Below are 10,810 nucleotides of genomic sequence, written 5' to 3'. Positions count from 1 at the left end.
AAAAAAAAAAAAAAAAAAAAAAAAAAAAAAAAAAAAAAAAAAAAGAAATGCAATATGCATCTTTTCAAAAGAGGAAATTAGATGCATTTGAATGATATCGAATGAGGCTTACCATTTTACCCTGCATCCCAAAATCTTATTTACTTCTGTTTTGTGGACGAAATGAATGGAGGAATACAACATCAAATAGTATTTATGTATTTTGAGCACAAAGTTTGGTGAATGAAGAGTAGTGAATAAGGTTAGACCAAGTAGCGTTAACAAGTGATGCACAGACATTATAACCACGACAGTGGTCACAAAATTCTGGAGCTACCAGCATCCAACAACAAAAAAATTACTATACCAGAGTTTATTAAATACTTGCTAGACACATGAAAAACAATTTGTCAGGGACCACAGGATCCTAATGGCCAACCAGGTCAGCCTGTTCTTGAACCTCTGCCAGAAGGTGCTGATCACACGTAGGCACGGGGTCTCCTCCCTCTTGCACCAGTTGACAAGCCTGTGAGGATGCAGACAGTTGCCCTGCTGTCGTGGTCCAGGTCACGACAGCTCGCACGCTTCCTTCCCCAGGCGCAGCCCATGGTTAGGTTAGGTTCGTATGAGGGGTGCTCTTTCGTCTGCAGTTCCCTGAGACCAGGTGAGAGAGGACAGTGAGGTTAGGAGATCACATGACCAACTTCTCCCCAGATGTGAAAAGTGGAGAGAGGGGTGCAAGGAAGGGAAACTGATGGGAAGACTGTCATCCCAATCACCTTCTCTTCTCTTGGCCTGCTTCCTCTTGCTGTTTCTTTACATTCAGCCCTAATCCTCTCCAGGAGGCCTGCTCTGACACCCCTACCCTGACACTGGACCAGAACCCTTCTCCTTGTGTTGACCTGGACCATAATCCTCATCACACCCTGTTGAATTTCTCTCCTTCAGTTGGAGGCCCATCAGCGAACAATGTGTCATAGGTGATGGGTGCTCAGTAATGCTTGCTTGTTGGATATGTGAAGACGGCTAATTGTAGGAACAGTCATAATATTTACGTGCGCTTTCATCTGTGCCTATGAAAATCTCAGTAACAGTACAATCCATCTTACAGTGACTGTAAGATCAATCCACAGATAGAAATGGAAAAATCGTTGCCTCACACCTAATTCACGCTAATGTGATGGGCATGGGTTGAAAGGCATACTGGAAGCACACAAAAGACAGGGAAATCTGAGCTTATAGGATTTAGATGGTTTCAGCCTATTTCATTTCCTACATCACATTTGCCTCAGACACATAATGGAGGCAGTGAAGAGAGGGGAAAAAAAAAGCCTTTGTTGCAAACAGAGAGGCTGGTGAGAATTTAAGAAGGGCTCATTGAAGGTGTTAAGACCCCTGGGTTGGCCTGCTGGTCACTTAGGGAAGCCAACCTAACCACCCATTTGGGGCTGTTCCCACCCCTCCAGGAGAGGAACTACTCCCCTGTGCCCATCATTTATTATGCAATGACGACTCAGTGGTAGGTATCTTCTGATAAACCAGGGATTCTTTCCAAGCAGATCTCTGGCTGCCTTGCTCTACAATTATGGAGCTATTTCGTCATATAACTAATATTTGTTGAGCTCTTACTAAATGCTTACACTGGGCCAAGTGCTTTATGTTTAAAATATCATCAAATCCTCACAAAAAACTCCTAAGCGAGGCTCAATTATCATCCCATTCTACAGACAGAGAAACCAAGGCACAGTTTCCGGGCTCACACAGCTATTAAGTGGCCAAACTGGGATTTGAACCTGGGCAGTCTGACAAGAAAGCCCGGGTGCTTAGCTGTTTTATATTCTTCCTCTTTTTTTTTCCAAGTTATTTGCAAAGACATAATGCTTTCTCCCAGGGGTTCCTTTCCTACCAAGAAAGCCTGAAATACTGGAAAATACCATTCTATCACCCCTCCACCTTTGACACACTTCCCTTGCCTCTCATTTGGCCCAGCAGTAATATAACCATGAAATCACTGTGCCCAGCATAAAACCTCAGAATCCACCCTAATAAGCCTGCTGACAGCCCTTCAGTGAAGGGCTGAAGTCCTCAGGGAACGTTATTCAGTAAGGGAGACATTCTTCCAGCCACTGCTCACCTCATCCATGGATCCCTGTCCTCTGCACGCCAGCCAGGTGAAGATCAGACCAAAGAACACACCCAGAGCCATGATAATGTAGGGTATGTTGGTGATGATCAGAGTAGTGTTAATCACAGACCTCAGTCGACTTGCAGTCTCTCTATCAATGAGAACACTCTGCGGGGAGGGGCAAGAAAACAGTATTCCCTTGATTACTGAATATCCAGGGTGTAAAGCTTTTTGCTCTTTCTTCCAAAGCCATTAAACACAATTTGGGTATGTCCTCCTGTTAGCAAACCAGAGATACTGAAAATCCTTTTATAAGTTAGAATAACCAGAGGGGGCACTTATTCATTGATGTCTCTTTGCTCCTGAAGACATGTTTGACTCAAAATTGGTGGGGAAAAGGAGGGGGAAAGTATTCAGAAATACTGAGATAATATCAGCTTTTCTTTTGTATCAGACAACTCCATGTCACTCTTCAAAATCCAACTCAGCATAACTTCCTTCCTGAAGTTTCACTTGGCCTGGTTCAAGGCCCCTTTTCTGCGCTTCCATCTCACATTCTAAAATCTTCCATCACTGTCTCCACATTCTGCATTATAACTGTCTGTTTACTTGTCTCCTCCTGACTGTGAGGTTCCTGAAGGCAAGACTTTTATTTCAGTCAACTAAACACTGGGTATAGCGCCTGAAACACAGTAGGTGCTCAATTAATGTCGCTTGATTAGATGAATGAATGAATGAATGAATGAATGCAATATTCCAACAATGGCATGTGGAAAGCATCATTTCTCTCTTGTTTGGATCTATACTGATTGGGACCAGAGGTCTAGACAGAAAGTGTTCAGGGAAGTCTTGAGGCTAACCAGAATTCCAGATAACTAAGGGCAAAAGTATTATCACCTTAAACTGTGAGGTATCTGAAGAGCTTAATTCTATAAAAATTATTAGCTACAACTGGGACTTTGGGCTTAATTTAGGCTCAATTTGCAGATGAAGGCCCATCACGGTCAGAGTCTCCACCTCTGGAAGAAAAGGGGTGGGAGAGCAGTCTCCAAGGTCACTTCCAGGTCTAATGTTTTCCTTTTCTAGAGAAGAGAAAGGTCAAGTTCTTTCTGGGAGGGAGTAAAAGCACGAGGTTTCACTCCATCATTCCCCGGACTCAATCTAGTCTTTAACAAAAAGTCATAGCAGAAGTTAAGGTGGAGGGGAATTCAAATATGGTGCAACAATGAATGTAAGCTGGCAGAACAGGGCCCTTCCACACTTTCAAAAAGCCCTCCTTCCACGGCTCTCCCCACAAACAATAACTGTAATGACCCAGGAGCAACTGCAAATAGGTCCTATAAATGGTAAATATTGCCTGAATTCTTCCTATGAAACAATAAAAGCCTTGTCTTAGAACTGTAATCACAAACCCTTCAAAAGTTTATCAATGTGGCTACCAATACAATGCTAAGTTGAAAAAGGATATAAAACTGTATCTACCGTATGGTCTCAACTATGTAATATCAAACCCAGAAAAATACTGAGGCAACATAAGCAGATGTCAATTGCACTTTTCTCTGAGGGATGGGCTTGCTTATCAAGCAGTTCACTTTTTAAATACTATTTTTAATCTCCTGAGTTCTATAAAGAGCACGTTACTTTTACAAAATGTGAAACATCAAATTATTTTTTACAAAGTTGTTTTCGAAAAAAAATTTTACAACGTATTGCTGAGGAAAATAAAGCAAGTTAAAAACAATTTATCAGGGGATTCCCCGGTGGCTCAGTGGTTAAGAATCCACCTGCCAGTGCAGGGGACACAGGTTCGAGCCCTGGTCCGGGAAGATCCCACATGCCGCGGAGCAACTAAGCCCGTGTGCCACAACTTCTGAGCCTCCGCTCTGGAGCCCGTGAGCCACAACTACTGAAGCCGGCGCACCTAGAGCCCGTGCTCCACAACAAGAGAGGCCACTGCAATGAGAAGCCCGCGCACTGCAATGAAGAGTAGCCCCCTCTCACTGCCACTAGAGAAAGTGCGTGCAGCAAATAAGACCCAACACAGCCAAAAATAAACTAATTAATTAATTAAAAAAAAATTTATCAGTCTGGCTCAGGTTTTGTGAGAAGTCATTTGAACTTTCCCTTTCCTTGCTAATCTTTGTTACTAAATCTTCTACAAAGAACAAATATTTTTAGGGAAGAGAGAAAAATCATGAAACTTTAACAACTGTTGCTGTTAACAATGGAAGCCAGCCGATCATGAATTTGAGGGGGAAAATTCTGCAAGTTTCTCCTCAAAACTGGGTGAAAGAGAGAAGGGAAATTGAGGAGACATAACTACAGTAAATGTGATATGTGATTCAGAAAAGAATTTATCACAGGTGTCTTAAATAGTGGATGTTTTATGAGCTTTCAGAATATGCTTTACAGAACTTCAATTTATGCCTAACAATTAGGGATAACATTTCTGTGGGTACACTGTGAAAGAAATATTTCTCAAGAGAAACTCCTCTTGTTTGAACTACGACAGGAACCAGAAAGTAGAAAAGACTCTATGCTATGATGAAGGATAAGGCACCCACGTATCACTGCAATTAATGGGCATGTATCACATTTAATCATTTCTCAACCACCCCATGCTCTTTTTTACTCTTTTTCTCCTCAACTAATGAACGGTAAACTAATTACCTTTGCATTTTGTTTCTTACATAACCAGCTTCCCAGAAAGAAGTTTCACCCAAATAGTGTTCTTGACAAGGGAAATTTCTTTCGGTCATTTTCAAATCTCAGACACAGGAAGATTCATGTAGACATATAAACAGAAATTTTCTGAGGACAAACAGGTTTTAAAAAATCACCTTGGGCTTCCCTGGTGGCACAGTGGTTGAGAGTCCGCCTGCCGATGCAGGGGACACGGGTTGGTGCCCCGGTCCGGGAAGATCCCACAAAAAAAAAAAAAAAAAAAAAAAAAAATCACCTTTGCCCCTTTCTCACATCTTAAATTATACATAGCTACAATCACAGAAGTAGGAAGTTCCCCAAGCTTCCACAGGTAAAACGTACCTGTGGCTCCCTCCCAGGACTTACCTCATTGATATACATCACTGGGAAAACCAGGGTTCTAATATTTCCCGTTTCACTACAAACACAAAAAAAGAGACTATTTTATAGACATCCTCATTATGATGGCACACTGGCCTGGCGAGACAAGTTTATATGAAAATGCCAGCCCAGTTATTTCATTAAATTACCTGGAATTTATGCAGACCTCTTATTATATCTGCAAACACATAATAATCAGCAGTTAGATCCTAAACAGTCTAGCAATTCAAAGTGTTGCATATTTATGTAAAGTGTGTTTAACCAAAACGCAAGATGCCAAAAGTAAATTCATCAAAATGATTACTATACTCCCAAGAGTTATTGGAGGGTAGGTTCCAGCAGAACAATGCTGTCATTCCTCAGAATGTTTTATAATCAGGCTACTCAGTATTGTCTTTACAATAGCCTGAAGCAATCACTTACTGAGCATTTACTATGCACCAGCTCTGTACCAAGTGTCCTGGGAACATTATCTCACTTAATTCTCAGGTAGTCCCATGCAGTAGGTATTACTGTCCCAGGTTTAAGACAAGGAGATGGTGGCTCGGAGTAATTTGCCCAGGACCACCACGAGGAAGTGGTGGAGCTAGGATTGGAATTCCACTTTGATTCTAAGGCTCTAGATTGTAATTACTAAATTATACTCCCTCAGAAATACACACACAAAATGCATCCTTACAAATCGCATTTGCTTCCTAGAAAGATCCCAAACACATGTGCTTAAACCTGGCAAATTTTATGGGGGGAGACAACCAAGTTTGAATGATAGATAGGCAGCCAGAAAGATTAGATAAATATAGATATACTGCTTTTTCATTCAACATTGAATGAAATCATTTTCTCAATTTCCACTGAAAAGTCTGAGCAGGAGATTATCCTAAGATGATCCTAATTAAGTAGATGGAGTGGGGGTACACTGGACTCCAGAGAGTATTTAACCATCCACGGGAGGGTTTGTGGCTGGCCTGGGTGGGAGCAGTGGAAAGAAAGGGAGGGAGGGAGGCAGCCAGAGTCCTGGTGAGGGAAATGCTTAGCAGAGTGGGTAAGAGCAGACTCTGGGCCTCAGTTTCCTCATCTGTAAAAGGGGGTAATACAGGGTTATTGTGAGGAACAAATGAGTTAATGTATGTAAACTACTTAGAATAATGGCTGATCCATGGAAAACATTCTATGTTTGGTTAAGTAAAATAAGTAACTTCCAAGACCAAGGCTGCCCATGACAATGCTGATCGTGCCTCATCCCTGAAGGGCAGGGTGAACAGACTTAGAAGTGGGCTGTACCCCTCTCAACATCAACCCCACCAGAAAGTCAATGTAGCAAAACCACCCTCTGCCTCTGCAGAAACAAGCAAAACTTACCTAAAGTCATCTAATTTTTTGACATAAACGTTGATTTGGAACCTCTTGGCTGCTCTTAGGATAATTCCAGTCAACTGTGAATCAGAGAAGTAGAAAGAAAATGTTAGGATTTATTAAAACCACACACAGTTTTTGTCGATAGAGCACTGTTTCTGGGTGGTTCTGATAAACAGGGCGGCCAATGCCACATTTGCTAGGCAGAGTGGGACGAGGGAAAACTGTTCCCCAGGACAGAATGAGAACTGTGGATTGTGTTAGGTGCCTGGTAGACCAATGTTTCTCACACTTGACTATGCATGCGAGTCCTTGGGCACCTTATTAAAATGCAGATTCTGATTTGGTAGGTCTGGGGTGGGGCCTGAGATTGGGCAGGATGCTGTCACTTTGAATAGCAAAGCCCTAGAGGACCCGGGCAGGAAGGAGATCCAGCAGATACTCTGTCGGCTCTGGGTTTCCAGGCGGAGGGCCGGAGTGCTACAAGGAGAACGTGGTCACAGCCAGAGAATGGTGCCCACGTGTGGCCAGGCCCACCCAACAGAGCCCGGAGGACAGACGCAGCATTGTCCTCCCATGGCCACGCCACCTTTTGCACCAAGCGGGTGGGGTTGTGTCTCACCCTGGTGACAAGCGGTTTGGCTACTGAAAAGGAACTGACTGATGGCTAAGAGAGAAAAGGGAGAAAACCACACCTGACCTTATTCACAAAACGATAAGAGCACCGATTTCTCAAATATAAATGCAATGAGTGTAGCTAACAGTGAAATGCCCATAAGTTGCTGTGCTCCAAGAATGTGCTGGTTCTTCTGTGACTGTTCCATGCATGTGTTCAAAATCCCAAGAATGAAGATATCTCACCTTTAATTCAGTCCCTACAGTGAAAGGTTCTCACATTGTGAAATGATACTCACATCCTTTCAACATGGTTTTTAGGTTTTCTCCTCTATGAATACAGGATTAGAGTATGTATATATTTGATGCTTTTTAAGTTAATGATGTCATATAATAACTCTCAAAAGCACCTGTATAAAGAGTTTTGCCAAAAGTGACTGAAGCTAATATATATACATTTAAATTTCAACCAAAACGTTCCTGGCAGCGAGTAAGCAGAGGAATGTCTTCACCCTGCTGATCTGTGGCCCACTGAGAGGAATGTGTGTATGTTCAGGTCCAGTCTTTTGGCAACAGAAGACTGACCAGGTTACCTGGGTCCGATTCCACTTGTTTCCAATGATGGGACTTTCACTGTTGCTTTTTTGTTGAAGTGGGTTTGCCGATATTTCTGCGTATTAGCTCAATACAACTCAGCCTTCTAATTACAGGGCTATGAGACTCTGCATCACATCACACTGAGCTGAGCTCCCTCCACTTGAATATGTGAATGGAAGGAAGACAATACATTTCTCAAGAGTACCCAGGGCTAAGCTGGTGAACACCATACAGACAGAATAAAATGTATGTTTTTTAACCAAGAAGACGTGTGTACTCACAGGATTAATGTCCACAAATGTCTCATGATATTCCTTATTTGGGTGCATGCCTTCTATGGCAGAAACAAACTTCTCATCTGCTTGGTAGAAGTGTGGGAAAGACATAATAATAGGTGCACCTGCATTTTGAGGAAAACAGAAATGAATGGTGAGGTTCTTAAAAGTCTAAGATGAATATAAAGTTCCTGACCACAAATCCAGTTCCTCAGTAGGGGGAAAGCTATACACAGAAAAGTTGGGTTGGGGAGAGGGGCAGGCTAAAAGTATATTCTACATCTCTTAGCTAGGGATTTATACTTCATCTTCTGACATCTCATTTACCCCTACGTTATTTTATATCATAATATGAAGTCCTGGCTTCATATTATGAAGCCAGGCTAAATGAAGTCCTGGCTAAATCATTTATTCTTCAATAAACATTTGTTGAACCTATAATAGACAAATGCTTTACACACATCATTTTAATTAGCACTCCCAGCAGTCCTATGAAGTTAGAACTATTTCCTTCCTTTTGCATTTGAGGAAAGGGAGGTTCAGAGAAGTTATAAAATTTCCCCAAGACATCCAGCTTTCAGGCGATGGAGGCAGAATTCTGATCGAATAAGGGACGACTCATTTTAAAGCACTTGTTTCAACTGTAATTCTCTACCAGTACATGGACTTTTTTCCCCCTTATTTTTCTGCTTTCCTGTTTATGTTTTACCCAAAATAGGCATCTTGCGGCATCTTAGTTCCCTGACCAGGGACTGAACCCCGGCCCTCAGCAGTGAACGTGTGGAGCCCTAACCACTGGACCGCCAGGGAATTCCCAATGCAGAATTTTTTTAAGACTTTGCCTGGTCCTGCCATCTGCAGCCTCTGACTAGATCAAGGTCTGCCCACAGGGAGACACTGTGTTTTTTTTCTTCCTTTTTTTTTAAAAAAAATTTCCTATTCATTTTAAGGAACAAATAGAGAAGCAAGTTATTAAAGGAAACCTATTCTATTGATAGATTTTGCTCTTGAAAAGAGGAGAGGGACTCAACAAATGCTGCCAGGAAAATACATTTTGGGAGAAATTAGCTTAACGGCAAGTAGTTTAAGTCTGCTCACATATCCTCCAGCCCATGGCTCAGACACCTCACTTGTCACACACACAGTTCTGCTCTCTGTTGCTACACAGTTTCACGAAGACACGATTTCCTTCTTTGTGACCTACACAGACCTTTATTTATTTATTTTTTTGGCTGCACCACGTGGCTTGTGGGATCTTAGCTCCCTGACCAGGGATTGAACCCAGGCCCTCAGCAGTGAGTGGGCAGAGTCCTAACCACTGGACTGCCAGGGAATTTCCTACACTGACCTTTAAAATGTATTTTTAAAGATCTGTTAAGGACTTAATAAGGGCCAGACACTGTCCTGAGTGTTTTACATACATTATCTCTAACCTTCACACAACCCTGCAAGGAAGTTATAATCACCCCCATTTTACAGATGAGAAAACTGCTGCCTGGAACCCTCCTTCAGCAACGTGGCTGATTTGCTAACAAACAGAATTCAATCCCAGATCCCCCTGACTCCAGAACGCTCACTCATCCCACTAGCCAGAATGTTCCCCTGGGGAATGCAAAACACTTGAGGATAGTCCTGAAGGGTAATATTTCAGTCCACATCCGGGAACACAGAACAGGCAAGAGGAAAAGGATTATAGCAAGAGGTATGACTGCCGCAAAGTAGAATCCTTCTGTTGGTTCTGACATCAACTTCTTGAGGAAGTAGACTGCTAACAAAACAACAAGAAAAACGTGTCTACATGTGTGCCTTGAACCACAGAAACATGGGTTGATCGGGCAGGTGCCATTTCAGGACCATCCCCCAGTGAGCCAGCAGGAGAGGTCTGATCTCTAGGTCAGGGGTGTGTGTTCCCCAGAACAGTGGTTCCCAATCTCGCAGGTACCACCTTCACGAGCATCACCTGAAGCTCATTAAAACTACAGATTCTGGGGTGCTAGCAGGTGGGCCCTGGGACAGATGTTTTTAATGATTCTCCAGACAGTTCTGAGGCCAAGCTTGGGAGCCATGACCCCATCAGACAAGGAAAGGGAGGGTTATCCCCAAAAGAGATTTTCAAACCAAATGGACAAGGGGGCAAAAGTTAGCACAGTATTCAGGAAAAAAGTACAACTTTAATCAAGAGAAAGGAGTTACAAAGTTTCTCAAGAGAAACTTTAAACAAGAATTGTAGTCTAAGAAAGATCACAGTACAAATATGAGAAGACCCTAAGTTCTAGCAGGAATTTGCTCAGAGGTAAGGATTTTATAAAAATCCTGTTCCTTCTCTGAGCCCTGGTTTCCACAATTATGAAAAAAGGCTACTGGCTGTCTATCTAGCAAGGCTATTGTGAATATTATGCAGCATATGATTGCAAAAACTAGTCCTCGTGATGAAAAAAATGCTTCTGTCAGCTGCACCCCTGATCCTTCCACCTCATTCACGGAAAGGAGCAGATTAGCTCAGACATTAAGAAACACTGGCCCTGGACCGGTTTGAAGAAAAAGAAAAACAAACTCTTAAACTACTGCCCAGGAAAAACATAACATGGCAATCTAGGAATAAAAATCATTACAGAAAAGCCAATGCTTTTTTTTAGAAAATACTATGCTAGGGCTTCCCTGGTGGCGCGGTGGTTGAGAGTCCGCTTGCCGATGCAGGAGACGCGGGTTCGTGCCCCGGTCTGGGAAGATCCCACATGCCGCGGAGCGGCTGGGCCCGTGAGCCATGGCCGCTGAGCCTGCA

The 10,810-nt window shown here is 42.7% G+C and overlaps 1 protein-coding gene across 2 annotated transcripts in view; it reads right to left on the bottom strand.

Moving 5' to 3' along the window:
* Positions 1–170: 170 nt before the first annotated feature.
* SCARB2 (scavenger receptor class B member 2) overlaps positions 171–10,810 on the bottom strand; it is a 64,888-nt gene continuing 54,248 nt past the window's right edge. Inside the window, exons 5-9 of one of the 2 annotated variants that reach the window (XM_007455422.1) lie at positions 8,035–8,153; positions 6,548–6,621; positions 5,174–5,225; positions 2,114–2,272; positions 171–633 (exon numbers count right to left, since the gene is read on the bottom strand). In XM_007455422.1, coding sequence (XP_007455484.1) covers positions 595–633; positions 2,114–2,272; positions 5,174–5,225; positions 6,548–6,621; positions 8,035–8,153 — 443 coding nt within the window. In that variant the 3' untranslated portion in view covers positions 171–594. The remainder of the gene's footprint in view (positions 634–2,113; positions 2,273–5,173; positions 5,226–6,547; positions 6,622–8,034; positions 8,154–10,810) is intronic. The other variant, XM_007455421.1, reaches the window with a different exon arrangement.

This window comes from Lipotes vexillifer, unplaced genomic scaffold (assembly GCF_000442215.2).
Source record: "Lipotes vexillifer unplaced genomic scaffold, Lipotes_vexillifer_v1.1 scaffold749, whole genome shotgun sequence".
NCBI lineage: Eukaryota > Metazoa > Chordata > Mammalia > Artiodactyla > Lipotidae > Lipotes > Lipotes vexillifer.
This window is presented reverse-complemented; position numbering and strand designations above follow the sequence as displayed.